We start from the raw sequence: 19,541 nt of genomic DNA, 5'->3' as shown, positions 1-19,541 counted from the left end.
CACAGGCTCCCTCTACCTGAAAAGTCTTCCCCACCCCCAACTTCCTAGTCTGGCTTATCTCCTTCAGGTCTCTGTCTAAATACTGCCTGATCAGAGAGCAGGCCTTTCCTGATGACCTAAAAGAAAATAGCATAACTTTCCCTCATAGACCCAACACTAATTACCCTCACCAATCCTGCTTTATAACCTGACCTGTTGCATATTTACTCTTTGTCTCCTATGGACATGAGCACCAGAAAAGTAGAAGCATGTGGGTTTTATTTACTGCTATAGCCTCATCTCACAGACCGATGCCTGGAATACAATGGGAGCACAAATATTTATTGGATGAATAAATGAATGTGTAATATTTTAATTTTCTTAAGGAAGTGGCAGGATGAGGGACCATTTCTTCGGTTTTTCAAATATTTCAGAAAACATTCATTAATATCTTAAACCTGACTACAAAATTAATACATGCACATGATGAATAAAAAATAATTCCACTAAGTCATTTCACTAAGCAACCAGAATAATTCTATTCTCAAGAAAATTAATGTTGCAAGGGTTGGGGCTTGTCCTTTCAGATTCATTTTAATGCATGTTTGTCTAGATAGATGCATGCATCCTCAGTCACTTCAGTCGTGTCCAACTCTTTGCGATCCCTTAACCATAGCCCACCAGGCTCCTCTGTCCATGGGATTCTCCAGGCAAGAATACTGGAGTAGGTTGCCATTTCCTTCTCCAGGGAATCTTTCCAACCCAGGGATCAAACCCACATCCCTTACGTCTCCTCCAACTGGTAGGGGCGGGGTACTTTACCACTAGAGCCATAGATAGAGCTCTATACTTCTAGCCATAAAAACAGACAATACCTTGGATTCTATTCCATAATTTAGGTAGTATATTATGCTATGTTGATACACATAGAATTATCTGATCCTTTTTAATAACTACTCAATTTTCTATTTCATAGATCTAGCTAATGTAGAATCCAATCTCCTACCAAGGAACTCATTCGAGTGTCTTTCATTGCAATACAAACAACAACAAAAAACAACTCAGGCCAAATAATTCACCCTGTAACTAAGACATGAGAATCTCACCTACACATCTGGAGCCAGAGCAGAAACCTACCCACATTAATGAAGCAACGGAGAGGCACTCTATGCAGAGGGCACCGTGTGAGAGCTGAGGCCGATAAATGAGATCTTCTGCTTCTACCAAATGGCTCCTTCTCCCTCCGTTGATTCGGCAAGCACTTATGAAACCGCAGATGATTCTGGGGCCCACCGTGCCTTCTCTCTGTCCTCTGTCCTTTTTCCACCTTCTGAGAGATGGCTGATCACAACCCAGACTAAGCCCCATGCAGACTTACTCCTACCAATTCTCCTTAACCCACGTGTTATGCGAAAAGGGATCCATACGGGGTCCCCCTGAGACCCTCCAGGGCAGACTGCATTTCCTGAACTGCCTTTGTAATTTACACAGCAGTTTCTCCCACTCTCCCATCCCCAGCAGCGGCTTTCCAGAACAGGATGTGGCTCGTAAATCTTTTCCCTCAGCTTACCTACCACCCACCGATTAGCTTATTTTCACAAGACCTGCCATTTCCCAGACTCCCCTAGTGTAAGCCTCCCATGGAAGGTCACAAGAGCATGGTTCCTAAGACAAATACTCTTCTGTTGCCACTTCTACATGGAATCTAAAAAATAAAATGAATATACATGAGGAGGCAGAAACGGACTCACAGATAACAGAAGACAAACTTGTGGTCACCACTGGGGAGAGGGACAATGGGAAGCAAGATAGGGGTAGGGGATAAAGAGATACAAAGTACTATGCATAAAACAGATGGGCAACAAGGTTGCAGTGTACATCACAAGGAAACACAGCTACTGTTTTGTAATAACTTTAAGTGGAGTATAATCTATACAAATAGTGAACCAGTATGTTACACCTGAAACTAATATCGTAAATTAATTATTCTTCTGTTGCTTAATCACTAAGCCACGTCTGACTCTTTTGAGACCCCATGGACTGGAGCCTGCCAGGCTCCTCTGTCCATGGGATTTTCCAGGCAAGAATACTGGAGTGGGTTGCCATTTCATTCTCCAGGGTTATCTTCCCAACTCAGAGATTGAACCCACATCTCACGCATCCCCTACATTGCAGGCATATTCTTTACCACAGAGCCACCAGGGAATCACCTATGCTTCAATTAAAACAAAAAAAAAAAGAAGCATGGTTCTTGTGATGGGCAAAGACCACAGGGAAATGTCATACATCTGCCATTATGGGTGTAGGAAATTCTACAAGGGGCTATGAAGGAATGTTGACATATTTAAAAGCACGTCGTAAATTTTCCGGAGAGAAAAACGTCAGGCAAATCGCTAAGAGGCATTACCATTTCTTGATGGGTAGAGGCCAATTCTTATTATTTATCTTTAAATGATTTAATTAGTTCCTTGAGTATCTTCTGAGTCTAGGTACAATGCCAGCCCTGGGAGGCACAAAGATGGCGGCTCTTAATCATGTTCAATGATAGAATCTTGTAAGAAAGATAAACATAAAAGCAATTGAAGAAATGAATGACAAAATATTGTATCTTTGAGAGGCAGAGGTCCATTAATGCTGGCAAGTGAGAGAAGAAGTTGCACAGAAGGGGTCACTGAAGCAGCAGCTGAATAGCATCAGATGCTCTGAACCACTAGGGTCTCTTCTCTTGGCCCGCAAGGTAATAATAGTCTCCTGGTTTTCCTCCCACTTCTCTGACGGTACCTTTCAATCTTCTTGAGCTTTCTTGCTGATTAGTTTCCTGTTCTTAGGCATTTTCACCCTCTTACTCTCCTTGGGAATCTCATGTAGAACTCTGATTCAATTTCTATGGAATAATATACATCCTGAGCCCAGATCTTCTCCAGTGAGCTCCATTCTTGGATAACCAATTACCCACTTAACATTTCCACTTGCAAGAATTTTCACAGGCCTCTCAAACTACACTCTCCCTCAAAGAACATGTAGCATCATCTGTCTTCCTCATCACTATCATAGCATCTCCCAGGAACAAAGCCAAGAGGTTAGGACTTCTCTTGATCCTTCTCTTTTATACACCCTTTACATCCAACCACCTACATATCCTTTTGTTGCTGTTGCTGTTATTTCCCCCCAATTATCCAGAATCCAGTCTGTTCTCTCCATCTCTCCTGAGGGACTACTTAATAGGCCCCTCACTGGTTTCTGAGCTTCTACTTCAGCCACACTAAACTCCATTCCCCACTTAACAAGTAACCTTTAAAAGCAAATCTACCATTAATCTACTTAAAATTCTTTGATGGTTTCCCCATAAAGTCGAATTTTTTAGCATGCCCTCCAGATCAGTTCCTGGCCTGGTGATCCACGTTCCAGCAGCACTTAAGTTCACAAAGTTCCTCCAAAGAACCCTGTGCTTTTTATCCAAATCTTCAGAAGTATAATTCCTTTCCATCTGGAATACATTTGTCTCCTCATTCTACCACCCAACTTTTTCAACTGATTAATGCCTCAACATACATTAATTTTCTGCCTAACCATCACTTCCTCCAAGAAGTCTTCCCTGATTATTCTCTAAATCTACATTTAGGTGCCTGCCCTTCCTTTGCGATAGTCCCTCAGTCGTGTCCGACTCTTTTTAACCCCATGGACTGTAGCCCACCAGGCTCCTCAGTCCATGGAATTCTTCAGGCAAGAATACTGGAGTGGGTAGCCACTCCCTTCTCCGTGGATCTTCCCAACCCAGGGATCGAACCTGGGTCTCCGGCATTGGCAGGCATATTCTTTACCATCTGAGCCACAAGGGAAGCCCTTCCTATATGCTCCTGTAAAGCTCTGTACCTCCCTGACAGGACTTACAAATCAAGGAATGAATGAATGAAGCAGGGATGGGAGGAAGGCATAGCATATGCCAAGGCCTGGTATTTGAAACAGCAAGGTTTGTATATGGAATTGTGAGAACTTCTGTACAGCCAGGCAGCAGGGCTGGCAGAAAGACAGAAGTGATGGGAGATGAGGCTTTAAGACTGAGGGGGCTTTCCTGGTGGGGAACCACTGGTGGCTCAGTGGTAAAGAATCTGTTTGCCAAAGCAGGAGACAGGGGTTCCATCCCTGGTCTGGGAAGATCTCTCAATGCTGTGTAGCAACTATTGAACCTGTGCTCTAGAGCCTGAGTACTGCTTCTGTTGAGCCCATGTGCTGCAACTACTGAAGCCCGAGCACCCTAGAGCCCTTGCTCTGCAACAGAAACCACCACAAAGAGAAGCCTGTTCGTTGCAATAGAAAGTAGCCTCCACTCACCACAACTGGAGAAAGTCTGTGCAGCACTAAAGACCCGGCACAAGCAAAAAAAAAAGACAAAGCTGAGGCCCAGAGGATGGAGGATTTGAATGCTCTATTAAGGGATTCAATCTCTAAACTGTAGGTCATAGGAAGCCCTGCAGGTTTTTAAAGTAAGGAAGCAATGAACATAGGGGAAACCTAATATAATCAAGTTTCTCCCATTGAGGAACCATCAAGTTAGGCTGGGAGATAACCACTAGCACTTAGAGGCGGAGAGGAAACCACTCAGGGAAGTGATGGCACTCCGGAAGTAGCTCCTGGCACAGAAATCCAGAGATGGGAGGACGGGGGTGGGGCTGGGGGGGGTGGTGGTTGTGCAGAGAACACTTGTGGCGTAAGGAGGAACCGAGTCACAGACAAGAGGTCTGAGAAGTGACAGCTTTTTATCAGGTGGGAAAAGAGGGAGTTTCACACAAAAGTGAAAGAGGCCCATCAGAATGGTAAGGAGCTTCCAAGCTAGGAGGAGTACCCAAGAAAGGATCAGGGAGGGAGGGGTGGAATATCCACATCGTGTGTCCAACTTACTGTGCAGCACTCCCACACACTAGGTGCTCAGCATTTGCTGACATGCATGTAAGTCTGCATATAAGTCCCAGATTACTAAGTCACTCTCTTCAGAAATTGTCACCTCGGGGAGATGGGGAAGATAAAAAGCACATCCACCCAAAACACAGTTTTATTAGATTTCAAAAAAAAATCACACCCACTCCCTAATTCAAAGGATGCCAGGTGTGAACCCTTTTGAAAGGAGACCACAACATTTTCTTCATACAAATTATTACCCTCTACTTTTTCACACTGGGGGTTTTAACATATCCTCTGTCTTCAGAGAGAAGAGAAATGTTGTTTCTCATGTGTAAAGGTCATCTGCGTTGGTGCGCGTAGGGGACGATGGTTCCAAGAATTGGGCAATGACAGACAAATGCTGATGGAGAAGATTGAGCAGGGGCGAGGGAAGGTAGATGCAAATACCCAGGAGCTGAAACGGGCACCTCTTAGAGGATCAACCAGCTGAATGGCTGAACCAGATAACTCTTTCTGTGCTGGTGCTCAGTTGTGCTCAACTCTTTGTGACTCTATGGACCATAGCCTGCCAGTTTCCACTGTCCATGGGATTTTCCTGGCAAGAATACTGGAGCAGGTTGCCATTTCCTCCTCCAGGGGATCTTCCTGACCTAAAGACTGAATCCATGTTTCCTGTGTCTCCTGCACTGCAGGCAGATTTTTAATCTGCTGAGCCATCAGGGAAGCCCTGAATTCACAAATGCCCATTAGCCACATAATGATTCCCCATGTTAATATTTCCTTTCTTGAGCCACAATGAAGTATCTATCTCCAAAACGCAGCCTATCCTCCAGGTCCTCTGGCGGCACTGCTTTCCTGGACACAGATTTATGATGCCAAAGGAGGAGAGACCACGTTCTCCCTATGGGCTACACCACTTCTCCCTGGCTCCTGGGTTGAGAACTGGCTCAGCAAGTACGTGTGTAGAGCCTCACACGTCTGTTTCAAAACAGATGAAAACATTGCTGCAAGATGACTTTGATAGATTAGCCTGAAAAGTGAAATACAGGTGACTTTTTAAGCATCATTGCTTATAAGGCTTGCTGTGCTTTGAAGCCATTTGTTTTTAAAAGGTCAACAAAGACAAATCGGTAGCAGTAAATTACTGTTTACACAATTCTGAAAACTTTATACACGGGCCTTAAAGTGTAGTTTTCAACACTTGGGTCAACAAGCCAATTGCCTCAATAGCTACGGGATCTCACAGAAACACCGAGTTAACCCATTAGTAATAGAGCAAGAAGTTTGGGCTGTTTTTCCAAGAAAGGGCAAATAAATACCCATTATAACCATCATCCATCCTCCATCCCTATGACAGCCATGACTACAACAGCCACAAAGTCAATCACTCATTAAATGGCTGGTTATTTGCAAAGCACAGAGATAATGCGCAAAGATTAAACAGACCTCCAGTGTGAAAGAAATACACAGTTTACACAGATGTGTGATGTAACACTGAGACTGAGAGAAACAAGCACCAGAGGTCATATTGGCCGAGGCTTAATCAGCAGAGAGAAACCACACAATAATCTGAACAGAACTGTAATACAAAAAATGCTGGGGGACTCCCCTGGTGGTCCAGCGATTGAGAATTCGCCTTCTAATGCAGGGGACTCTGATCGATCCGTGGTTGGGGAACTAAGATTCCACAAGCCGAGGGGCAACTAACCCAGCCACAACTACTACAGCCACAACCTGCAGCTAAAGAAGGCTGTACACCCCAACCAAGAGCCCCGTACCACAGTGAAGACCCCGCGCAGTGCGCCCCCCACACACACACGAAAATTAAACCGTGATGGGGAAAAGGCCTATCCTGGTAGCCCACTGGTAAAGAATTCACCTGCCAGTGCAGGAGACTTGGGTTCAATCCCTGGGTCAGGGAGATGCCCTGGAGAAGGAAATGCCAACTCACTCCAGTATTCTTGCCTGGGAAATCCCATGGACACAGGAGTCTGGTGGGCTGCAGTCCTCCGGGTCGAAAAGAGTCAGACATGACTTAGACACTAAACCACCGCCGCCGCCAGGGACTTTAAGAACATCATTGAGTTCAGGGACTTCCCTGGTGGTCCAGTGCCTAAGACTCCACGTACCCCCAATGCAGGGGAGCCTGGGTTTGATCCCTGGTCAGGGAACTGTATCCCACATGCTGCTACTGAGGGCTCCTGTGCTGCAACTAAGATCCTGCACGCCATAACTAAAGATCCTGCATGCCACAAGTGAAAGAAAAAAAGATCCCACATGCCACAACTAAGACCCAGCACAGCCAAACAAATAAATATTGGGGGGAAAAAAGAACATCACTGAGTTCAAATTCTCTGCACCCAGAACACTAAAATTATCAAAGGCGGGTCAACAGAAAGGGAAGGAAACTACTATTTATTAAATACTGATTCAGTGCAGGTACTACGGTTTTAAAAAATACATTATCTCATGCAGTTCTCATTATATTATTTTATAGATGAAGGAAGTAAGAATTTGGAGAGGGTCAGTAAATTCCCAGCATTACACATCTAGTTAGGCCTGGAGTTCAAGCCCAACTCGCACTGACTTCAAAATAAACTCACTTTCCCTTGAACTGGGATGCCTCTCCAGGTGAAAATTTAAGGGTGGAATCTCAGCGAGCCTGGAAGAAGTGTTCTACTCACCTGAATCCCTGCTTTGAGCTGGCAACAGGAGAACAGAGAAGAAAGGTAACACTGATATTAAAAACTTTTCCAAGTGTCTTCTCATTTCATTCATTGCCTTGACTCCCAACTCTTTGTCCTTCACAACGAACACATATTTTCAGACATGTTTTCTAGACAAATAAGGTATATTCCTTGCTCTCATTTATTAAATATTCTCTGTTTCTTTGAATAGCAACACCTCCATTCTTAAATTAAGGGTGATTTCATATCTCAGTTATCAAGTGCGGAGGGCATGACATTTCTGCTGGATGTTAAAGATAACTTAAAAGGAGAACTGCTTCAGCTTCTAACCACTGAGAGCTTGAGTTAGGCACAGGGTCCCCACCTGACATGTGTGCAATGCTCTACAGACTGCAAAGTGATCCAGGGGCAGAGCACACACGTCACCACCCTGAGAGCACAACAGCTCTAACTCGTCTCAGGATGCACACCACTTCCAGCTTTCAATTTTAAAATTAATCCATCCCTTTCTGGTCAGCAGCTCATGAGTCATCCCTATCCCTTGCCATCCTTCCTTGTCTCCACCCCACCTTCCACACCCCAGTAGAAAAAGACTGGCTTTGAAGACGTCCCTGGCGGTCCACTGGCTGGAACTCCGTGCTCCCAATGCAGGGGGCCCAGGTTCAATTCCTGGTCAGGGAACTTGAGCCCATATGCTGCAACTAAGACCCAGCACAGCCAAATAAAATAAACATAAGTATTTTTTTTTTTTAAGATATTGGCTTTGGTCCTGCAGGAGAAAAGGATGCATGTTTCTCTGACTACTGGAGCCATGCTGAAGCCATCTCCCAGGAAGGTTTTATTTAGTACTCCTTTACAAAGTCAGAGGGTTTCCTAGGTGGCTCAGTGGTAAAGAATCCACCTGCCAAGCAGAAGATGCGGGTTCAATCCCTGGGTCGGGAAGATCCCCTGGAGAAGGAAGTGGCTGCCTACTCCAGTATCCTTGCCTAGGAAATCCCACGGACAGAGAAGCCTGGTGAGCTACACAGTCCATGGGCCGCAAGAGTCGGACACGACTTAGTGACTAAACAACAACGAGGCCAGAAAAGAAGGTCAACCAAGAGGATTTCTGGCCAAAGCCTCAGTTTCAAACCAGAGCTCATAAAGGACTTCCCTGCCACAGGCTTCTAGCAAGACAATGCAGAACAGACTTGAAGTCTGCTGTTGGCATCTGAACCCGCAAAGCCGTGTCAACAAGGAGCGTCCCCCCCATTCACACCACTCCGTATCTCAGGGAAAGAAGTCCTTAGACGTTCTCTTATCTCTACTTGAGAACGGCTCAGCTGGAACAGAGCTCCTCTCTACCCCTCCAGCTGTGACCTCTGCTCCTTTCTCAAATCTTACAACTTGTTTAGAAGATATACTCAGAAGGTGATTACCAAACACTTGGGAAGTGAGTAAACACATTAGAATTCTTGGGTGCCCAAAGCCATATAGGTTCCACTCGGGTTACAAAGGGTCACTCTGGCCCCCCATCTATTTAAAATCTGGCTAAGGCTTGGACCGACTGCATCAAAGAAGCCAAGGGAAAAAACAGCAAGAGAGAGATAAGCTTGATGGGAAGATGGGGACACTGGAAATAAAGTTTATTCGAAGGTGGACCTTCAGCTGCAGGGTTGAATTTAAAGAGCAGTTTCTAGATCTTGGGTCCATAAAATGCTAGATTTCTCGTGCTAATAACAGTGTTTTAATAGTATTGCTTTCAGTATAAATGGTGAACATGAAATGTTCAAATACTGTAATTTTGGTTCAAAGTTTCAATCCAATGCCAAGCCTCGTACTACAGAAATGAAAGGAGTACTAACTTGAAATGTAAACTTGAAAACAACAGTCTTTGGACTTCGGTGCAAAGTTCTAGGAATTTACTTTAAAACTGACCTCTCTGCCTTGCATGGGAGGAAGGCGTTTTTCTCTTGATGCTGGGTGGGAAAAGAACAGAGGAGGGGTTTAAGCCCTCAGTCTCCCCTAGAGAAAGAGGGCTCAATAGTTTCTGCCCTGTTCCCCCTTCTGGCAACAAAAATAAAGCTGGAGCCAAGACTTCAGTCTTCGACCTCACAGGGTACCTGGAGGGGGGCGAGGGCCGGCGGTGGGGGGGAGGGCATTTTCGAACCCTGGGTAACACAGGCTGCCTCTCTGCAACCTTAACAAAGATCTCCAGTGCGAGCCGTCAAAATTCAAACGGAGAGCAGACCCACGGCTCTCCGCTAGTAAACCCTGTTTTCTTTTAATTAAAAAAAAAAATGTCGAGGTCACCCCTCAGCTTTGTTTACAAGTAATGAGTCCAGCAGCCCCCATTAATCACCCCTGGAGATTCTTTTACACTTTGATGTGAAAAGAGGCAGGGCCCATTGTGATGTCCACGACTCCAACAGCAGCCCTTTCACTTGCAAACGAAGCTTGGGCCCCCAGTAAGAACTGATTGTCAGAAAAAAAATTCATTGCCTTTCCTTCCAGTGATTTATCAGAGATGGGGGGAAAAACGGTGGCTTTAAGACAACTTTCCAGAAAGGGTTCCCAGCACACCACTACTGCATTCCCAGCCTCTGCTGGTTCTTTCTGCCCCGCATGCCCACTTCTCAGAGCCTGGGAAAGGCAACTTTCTTCTCTGGAAGCCATCTCATCTGGGGGAACTTTCCTTCCCTCTCCTGCAAGCTTTCCTGGGGGCCTGAGCTGGGTGTGCTCAGTCGTGCCCGACTCTGCAACCCTGTGGACTGCAGCCCGCCAGGCTCCTCTGTCCCTGGGATTCTCCAGGCAAGAATACTGGAGTGGGTTGCCATTTCCTCCTCCAGGGGATCTTCCTGACCCAGGGATCAAACTCATGTCTCTTTCATCTCCTGCACTGGCAGGAGGGTTCTTTACCACTAGCGCCACCTGGGAAGCCCTTCAGCGGGGCGGCGCGGGGGGAGCCTAATGGTACTTAACCATTCTGGTGTCTCCAGAACAAGGTTGATACCAGCACCTGGTTTGCCCATAACAGATTAAGACCGTCTCAATAATTAAGGCACAAGGCATCCGTTTCCCCCATCTTTACCAGTCTCTTACATTAAAAGGAAAGAGGATTAAAGATTTCTCTAAGAATCTGAGGTGGTAGTCAGAGGAAGGTTCAACAGAAGGACTAGGAAGATTTTTTTTCTTCAAGTAAACTTTTAAAATTAGAATAGAACATGCACTGTATAAAGTGCTCAGCTCACACATGTTATTTTCACCAGGTGACATACCCCTGTAACTGGCATGCAGATCCAGTCATGGAAAAATAGCAGCACTCTTGGACTAGACAACTCTTTTGAGCAGAAAGACTATGTCAAACGTTTAACTGAGCTTTAGCGCTCACACCATTCTACAGGAAATACCTGGGACAGAAGCACATAATTCTCAAACTCAGCACCAGAGACATAAGGAGACAGAAAAGTATTTGTGGTGAGGGCCACTCTGAGAACTGTACAGTGTGGAGCAGCAGCCCCGGCCTCCACCCAAGAGACTATGGCAATGCCAATCTCCCCAGACACTGTCAGATGCGCCCCTACCCCCACCTCCAGGGAATAAAATTATTCCAGGTTGAGAACCACTGGTCTATAAGAACAAAAACACATTAAGAGAAGCAGTCAGATAAATCCACAAAGTAAAACATACATTCAACTCAGTTTCCTCAAACAGTCAACTCCACCTCCTGCCCCCCACCCAGCATCCCCACCAAATAAGCAGGGTAAATGCTCTAGGTTAAGACTTGACAAAACCTAACACAATATATAGGCTTCCCAGGTGGTTCAGCAGTAAAGAATCCACCCGCAATGCAGGAATGCAGGGGAGATGTGAGTTCAATCCCTGGGTTGGGAAGATCCCCTGGAGAAGGAAATGGCAACCCACTCCAGTATTCTTGCCTGGACAGAGGAGCCTGGCAGGCTGTAAGTCATGGGGTAGCAAAGAGTCAGACATGACTGAGCGCACGCCCGCGCATATGCACACACGCGCACAACACACACACAACACAGTCAGCATTTTAGGGAACCCTTAGCAGCTAAAAAACAACAGCAAGGCAGGATACGCACTTTGATTTGACTGAGTCAGGATGTAAACAACTTGAACAGACATTTTAAAACAATCCGAACAGTGTGGAGACGGGCTAATTCATAGATGAATCTAAAATGTAGTTTTATTAGGAATGAGACTGGCATGCAATTATGTAGGGAAAGAAATCCCCCTTTTAAAGGAGACACACATAAGGTAAAGCCAAAGTGAAAAAACAGATGTCTGGGATTGGCTTTAAATCACTCCAGCAAAGAACAAAAGGAAAAGGATACATTTTTTTTTTTTTCCTTTTAAGTGTGGCAAAATATTGAGAAATGTTAAATCTGGAGAAAAGGCTATTTGAAAGTTAATGAAATATTCTACTTCTTCTGTCTATGATAAAATTTTTTCTTTCCAAGTGAAGGGAAAAGAGTGGAGGCAAGAAGTATGATAAGATCTATACTAAGTTAGGTTTTCATGCCCAGCCAGGGCCAATATTCTTTATTGCTGTTACAATGCACAAAATTTCTGTCTTTCTCTTGCCCCTTCATCCCATTTCCCTCCTTCCCAGTCTCCCTCTTTCTCTTTTCCTTCAGACTGTCTCCCCCTTAACAAGAAGTCTGGGACCACCTCATACTTTCAGTAGCTTTAATAAGACCTGTTCACTTAACTCTGTCTATTAACATCTTACCTATATAAACACATACAATCCAATGTCTGAAATCATTTTAAAGCAACAGAAAAGGTGACAATCTGCCTTTCAGGTTAAGAAGAAAGCATTATCTGATGAAAAGCACCAAAACTTGGTCAAAGGCAGAAATTGCCTAATAACATGTTAAATGTTGTTTGGTAGAGAAAAATTTTCTACCAAAACAGACCAGTTACTCCAGCATTCCCTATAGCTTGATTCACACAGTCAACTATTAATTTCTCCAAGCTTTTTCCTCTTCCAGTACAAGGAGCCAGATTACCATCTAATCTAACTACATTACAGGGTTATCATGAGAGACAGAAAACAAGACTCAGATTCTGAAATAATGTCCTCCAGGCTTCTGAAAAAGAGGAAACTGAAATATTCATCTTAATCCTGTTCCACAGATTCCCAAGGAGGCTGACGGCTACTGCTTTAGAAGAAAAGGATTGTTATAACTGAAGCCTCCCAAAAAGAAAAAGGTTCTTCCCCTAATCAGGATAGTATAAAATTAGTATTCATACAAAGATGGTATGAAAAGTGAAAAAGTGAAAGTGATAGTCACTCTGTCGCGTCCGACTCTCTGTGACCCCACGGAGCCCGCCAGGCTCCTCTGTTCGTGGGATTCTCCAGGCAAGGATACCAGAGTGGGTTGCCAAGCCCTCCTCCAGGGGATCTTCCCAACCCAGGGATGGAACCCATGTCTCTTATGTCTCCTGAATTGGCAGGCACGTTCTTTATCACTAGCACCACTTGGGAAGCCCTATTCCTGGAGTAGCTCACAAAGGAATCCTTTCCACCCAAAGAGCTGTCTCTAAACAAAGTCTTTCTCTTTTGAGGTCGAGTTGTGGAAGGTACTCATTCTCCTGAAACCCAGCTCCCTACTAGTATCACCAGAGCAAGAGAATTAACGATTCATGAAGGAGTTTATCTCAGGCGCTGGGATAAACACTTTACATACATTATTCTCGGTATCCTCATCTTAATGAGGCTTAAAAGTTGAGCAATTTGTCCAACGTGTCAGAGATCTAAACACAAGTTACCCAGCCCTGGAGTCCCACACGCAAGTCCGCTACATCACTTAGGCAATACAAAGTCAACTGGACTTTTATTTTTTTTAGATAAATTGTTCTCTTTATTTATTCATGGCTGTGCTGGGTCTTCACCTCTGCTCAGGTTTTTTCTCTGTTCTCAGAGAGCAGGGCTCCTCTCTGGTTGCAGTGCACTGGCTTCTCTGGTTGCAGAGCATGGTCTCTAGGGTTCGTGAGCTTCAGTAGTAGAAGCATATGGGCTCAGTAGTGTGGCTCCCAGGCTGTAGAACCCAGGCTCAATAACTGCAGTGCGTGGGCTAAGTTATTGCTTGGCACGTGGGATCTTCCCGGACCAGGGATCAAACCCGTGTCTTCTGCATTGGCAGGCGGATTCTTTACCACTGAGCCACCAGGGAAGCCCCTCAACTGGATTTTACTGGTGAAAGTACTCAGTACGTCTACAGCTGAGTCTCCCCTACTCCCTACCACACACCCACTCCCCACCAAATTTAACTGTCCATTTGGGAAATAACTAATTCTGAAAAAGATTTCCTCAGGCCTGAGATAAGTCTGAAACCAAACTCTTTTAAACCCATCAAACGGAATGACTCCTCTTAAACTATATATGACAACGACACACGACGAGCAACCATTTTCTAAAATAAAGGGAAACCATGCATTCTGTATAAGAAACATTATTGCGCTTGTAAATCAGGCCTAAAACAACTTGCTGGGGAAACACAGGAAATTTCACAATTCCAGGTGTGGATTATTTACAATGCCCAGGCCAATCACAGTTTCAGGAAAACACAGCTTACAGCCATTAATCTCTCTAGTGAGCATCTGGAAGTCAGGCCCCTGATTTACTCACACAAAGAAAATCTGTCCATATAATAGGTGTTAATCAGCTTAACACCTTGTAGCTTCCTCACTAATTGAGGGCTCCCCTCAATTAGGAGAGGTAAACGTTATTTCAGACTCTCCTGGGGAAGGAGAGCGTGCAAGAGTATAGCATTATGGTTCAGGGTTCAAAAAATGCAATCACTCAAATCTTTCCCCTAAACTGACAAGCATATCAGCAGATTTCCTAACACACACTGAAGGGAAAGAAGGGGGACAGGGTAGTGACCTTGCAAAGGGGCATGTTCTCTCTTTCAACAAGGAGAAAGAAAAGTAATTTGAAACTCCAGGAAAAATAAAAACACCATCCCAAGATGAGGCAATTTAAAATGTGGCCTGAATTTGAGCAATTCACTCAGCTATAGGTGTTCACTTGTCCTGATCAATATGAAATGTGTCAAGTGGTACTTGGGTTGACTTTGAACCCATAGAGAAGAAATAAAACCCTAAACGCTATTTTGCTTCCCAATCAAAATAGTGTAAATAGTGCTTCTTGGTTTTTCAGCTTTTATTATTAAAAGACAAAGCTTGCAAAGGCACAGATGCTTATAAAATGTGCTGTCAACCTGGACAATTTAAAACTAAAAGCAGGGGACTTCCCTGGTGGTCCAGTGGTTAAGAATCCACCTGCCAATACAGGGGACATGGGTTCGATCCCTGGTTCGGGAAGATCCCACGTGCCTTGGAGCAACTAAGCCCATGTACCACAACTACTGAGCCTGTGGGCCCTAGAACCCACGCTCTGCAACAAGAGAAGCCACCACAATGAGAAGCCCGAACACCACAACTAAAGAGTAGCCTCTGCTCTCCACAACTAGAGAAAGTTCTTGCATAGCAGCAATGACCCAGCGCCACCAAAATCATAATTAATTAAAAAAAAAACCTAAAAGCAGAGCTAACAGTTGGAAGGTAGAGGAGAGAGAAGTGGAAAAGAGTAAGGATAATTATACTATCAGATTAGACAATGAAAAGTTGATGGAAATTTTTAAAATTTTAATATTGATTATATAGTAAAATACAGTATATTCATTTAATATGCCTTATTATAAAGGCATATAAAGATATATCAGTTCATGAAATAAAAGAAAAATGACAAACATCTTTTTGCCTGTTCATATTGTTCATGGGGTTCTCACAGCAAGAATACTGGAGTGGTTTTCACTCGAGGACCACGTTTTGTTAGAACTCTCCACCATGACCTGTCCGTCTTGGGTGGCCCTGCATGGCATGGCTCATAGCTTAATTGACTTACACAAGTCCCTTCGCCCGACAAGGCTGTGATCCATGAAGACTGGTGTGCTGCTGTCCATGGGGTTGCAAAGACTCAGACATGACTTAGTGACTGACTGACAATAACATAAGCATCGAAACTGAATAGACACCAAAAAGAATACACTACTTGATTATTTTAAAATAAAAATCAAAAGCAGGCAAGACAAATGCAGTGTTAGAAGTCAGAATAGCGGTAGGCTTTGAGAGAGACAGTAGCTAAGAGCAGACAGGAGGGGCTCCTGGGGAGCTGGTATTGTTGTTGCTTGATCGGTTACACAAGTGTGTTCACTTTGTGAAAATGCATTGAACTGTACTAATAGTGTCAGCCCTTTTCAGTTTGTTACACTCCAATAACAATTTTTAGAAAGAACAAAAAGGGGAGGGGAAAGAAGGGGAGGAGAAATATAAGTACATCAGATTGAGTACCATCAAATGTTGATAAGTCTGGGAGCCAGGGGAATAAGCTTATTTGTAAGAACTAAAACAAATATTGTCTTTACACATGATATTAATATTCTGCCATGCTGATGACTTCTGGTAGCCCTGAGCAGACTAAGGATTCACACTCAGACTTCTATGTAAGTTTGCGCAATTAATACCTGCCTGCTCAATACACATCTATTTCCTTTAAAATATGTGCTAGTCCTGGACCAGTTCCACATGATTTTGTTTTTTGGGGGGGATGGAGAAGACTCTTCAGAGTCCCTTGGGCTGCAAGGAGATCCAACCAGTCCATTCTAAAGGAGATCAGTCCTGAGTGTTCTTTGGAAGGACTGATGCTAAAGCTGAAACTCCAGTACTTCGGCCACCTCATGCGAAGAGTTGACTCATTGGAAAAGACTCGGATGCTGGGAGGGATTGGGGGCAGTAGGAGAAGGGGACGCCAGAGGATGAGATGGCTGGATGGCATCACCAACTTGATGGACATGAGTTTGGGTAAACTCCAGGAGTTGGTGATGGACAGGGAGGCCTGGCGTGCTGCGATTCATGGGGTTGTAAAGAGTCGGACACGACTGAGCGACTGAACTGAACACGACAAAATATTTAAACAAGTGAGCTATTTGGTATATGCTAAAAATAGAGCTCTATTTAGGATTTCCTCTAACTTACTACTTGTACTGGGTATTAAAAGGACCACATCAGGGAGTTCAAGAGCTGAAAAGACAAATGTAACAAATAATAAAAACAGCTCTGTAATTGCTAGAATGCTACTACAAAGGGCAATTAGCTAGTCTAACAATAGCAACAACAGAAAACAAATGTAAATAATAGAGTACCAAATATCTTTTTTAATCTTGCCACTGATGATACTGTTCAGTGTTATAATTATTATAAACTATGATTCTTCTTCCAGAAATTACTCTGGATACAATGTGAGTAATCAGAAATAGCTGAAAAATCATACCTCCAAAAAATCTTAGAAATTTAAAATTTCTTCACCCCGATACATTTTCATTAACCTGATATTTAGATTCCTTTGTAGAAAGACCCAGTTTTCATATTCTATAGAATTCAACTCTTAATTGATTAATTCAAACTCCAATCAAGATGCCAACAATTTTTCTAGAAAATGACAAACAACTTCAGAGTACATGTGGAAATGTAATCAGATGTGACTAGCCATAAAAATTCTAAAAATGAAAAGTATTGACAAAGAATCTGCCTAAATATTAAAATCTATAAAAACACTGAAATAGTTGGCAGAAGAGACAACTGATGGCACAAAAGGGTCCACCAATAGACTCGAGAATGTGATAGGTTTTGGACATGGCATTCAAATCAGTAAAGATAGATGGTTTAATAAATTATATTGGAACAACTGGCCAGCCTTTTGCTTAAAAAAAGGCTAACATCCCCCAGACTTTTTCATTTTCCTATTAATACGGAAATTTACAACACACACTTTACACTAAAATCAATTACAGATGGATCAAAACACTAAAAAGTCAATGATCTAAAGTGGGCAGCAAATGAAGAGGGCAAAGCATCTAACTCGTCTGTGAACCCAGCTGTGTGGGAATTGTAGTGAACTAAAAAGGATCCGTGCTTCCCCAGCTTTTCATTCTTTCTTTTTAAACATCAAGTCTCCCTGGGGCAAGCTGACATAGCAGATGTCTGTCTGTAAGAGGAAATCAGGTGGGTGTTTGGGAGTTCTGGTCGGGGAGAACTAAGTCTCAGCACACCTGAAAAGTAATGGCACACCACTTGAGAAGTTTTGAATTAGAAAGCTCATGACTTCTCAAAACGAGCAGGAGCCAGTTATTTGATTCCATCTGAGGGGTGCTCTATGGCAATGCAAAGCCCGTGCTGTTAAATTTTTCAAGAGAAGATGGAAGTCTAGATCGTTATGTAAAAATCATTGGCAGATATATATATATATATTTAGGACACTGTGAGAGGCCAAACAAAACCCATCTGTTGGCCAGATCTGCCCCACAGGCCACCAGCGTACAAGTTCTGATTTAAATGCAAAAAATGAAACCTTTCAAGTGCCAGCCGAGAACACGTGACATTATTGTCTCAATCGTGGAATAGGAAAGACCTTGCGAAGCACGATCAAATCCAGAATCCATAAAAGACCAAGACATTTAACTACATAACAATTTAAAACTTATGTGTAACTGAACATTATGAATAAGCCTTAAAAAAAAAAAAAAAAAAAGGATGCTAACAGTTTCCCCTCTGGCTCTAGCAGCACGTGGACTGTAGCAGCCTGGGCCACATGCCTTCCTCTGTGGGGGAGGAGAGTGCACCAAGTTCAACGCCAGGACCACCTGGACCACCTGGAGTGCAGGAAGAGCTTCCTAAATGAGCCAGAAAGGAGGAGGAAGTAGGAAAGTACCAGAATGGTCCAGAGTCACAGTCCCCATCATCTATTACTCAAGAAATATTAACTGAGTATGTTTGAGTCTACACATCTCCTACTTTCATAGGTATTTGAATATCTAATAGTATAAATAAAAACTGATCAGGGATATTAAGAATTCCTTCTGAATAGCAAATTGGTTATTCTTAATAACTGCTTCAGAATATAAATACGCTGCCTGCAAGGAACCCTGATCATATGCGATATGCAAGAAGGCAGTCAACTACGTGTACAGAGTTGGAAGGAGGGATGTTGATTGTTAAGTATATCTGACAGAATTCCCTCCTCCAAGCCTCTCACAACAAGGCCGATTTCCTCATATCTGTTTCAGCACAAACCAAACAGGTGCACATTTTCCCAAATCAGTGTGACCTGGGCCAGTTCCTAGAACACAGAATTAGGATGCTTGATCTAATATAATATCACATCCACATGTTAAAGAAATGAGTTACAAGACTCAGAGAGTACTAGATTTAAAGAAAATATGTAGCTAGTCTAACAGGTTTGATTTCATCCAGAGAAGACAGAAATTTTCACACCTTTTCCTGCACCAGAGAGTCCATAGGTCACAAAAATAAAAAGGACCAACCTTATTCTTTGAAAAATTGATTATAAAATTCAACATCAAGGAATCTTTGCATCATGGACCTCATGGTTACCTGTTGCTGCTGCTGTTGACTCTTTCGGTAAACGCCATTGCTGCCAATTAGTGGAAAGCGATGAGTCTGCTCATCTGAAAAAGAAACAGCAGCCTGTGAACATCAGCACATAAATAACTAAACTAATTGGTACACCTGAACTGGAAGGCATCTTACTGGACACAGAACTCAAAGTTCTCATTAGAATAATAGACTGGTTCTTCACCAACTCTCAAATTGTGTGAACAAACCGGCCGGCATATACCAAAGGCCAAATGCATTTTTAATTTTAAGCCTGAAAACAATTTCAGCCAGGAAAAATATGTGCACATGTATGTTTATCATGAGGCGGGAGAAAGGAAATAACATTTCCCCAGTGTCTAGTTTGTGCCAAGCCTTTAAAAATGACATTTCATGTAAACATTACAATACACTTGCAAGGTACATACTAATACCTCATATACTAAATAGCCCATTTTATATATAAGAAAAGTGAAACTCAGTTTTAAATAATTTGCCTAAGGTAATAGGTTG

General features: G+C 43.4%; 1 protein-coding gene across 5 annotated transcripts in view; it reads right to left on the bottom strand.

Annotated features, from left to right (window-relative positions):
- Positions 1–19,541, bottom strand: part of AFF1 (ALF transcription elongation factor 1) — a 196,929-nt gene that overhangs the window by 164,513 nt on the left and 12,875 nt on the right. For all 5 annotated transcript variants that reach the window (XM_055589058.1, XM_055589045.1, XM_055589048.1 and 2 more), the window contains exon 2: positions 19,029–19,102. Coding sequence is in view for 4 of the 5 variants with exons in the window: in XM_055589045.1 (XP_055445020.1) it covers positions 19,029–19,066 (38 nt within the window). In the remaining variant the exon portion in view is untranslated. The remainder of the gene's footprint in view (positions 1–19,028; positions 19,103–19,541) is intronic.

Source organism: Bubalus kerabau, chromosome 7 (genome assembly GCF_029407905.1).
Source record: "Bubalus kerabau isolate K-KA32 ecotype Philippines breed swamp buffalo chromosome 7, PCC_UOA_SB_1v2, whole genome shotgun sequence".
Taxonomy (NCBI): domain Eukaryota; kingdom Metazoa; phylum Chordata; class Mammalia; order Artiodactyla; family Bovidae; genus Bubalus; species Bubalus kerabau.
This window is presented reverse-complemented; position numbering and strand designations above follow the sequence as displayed.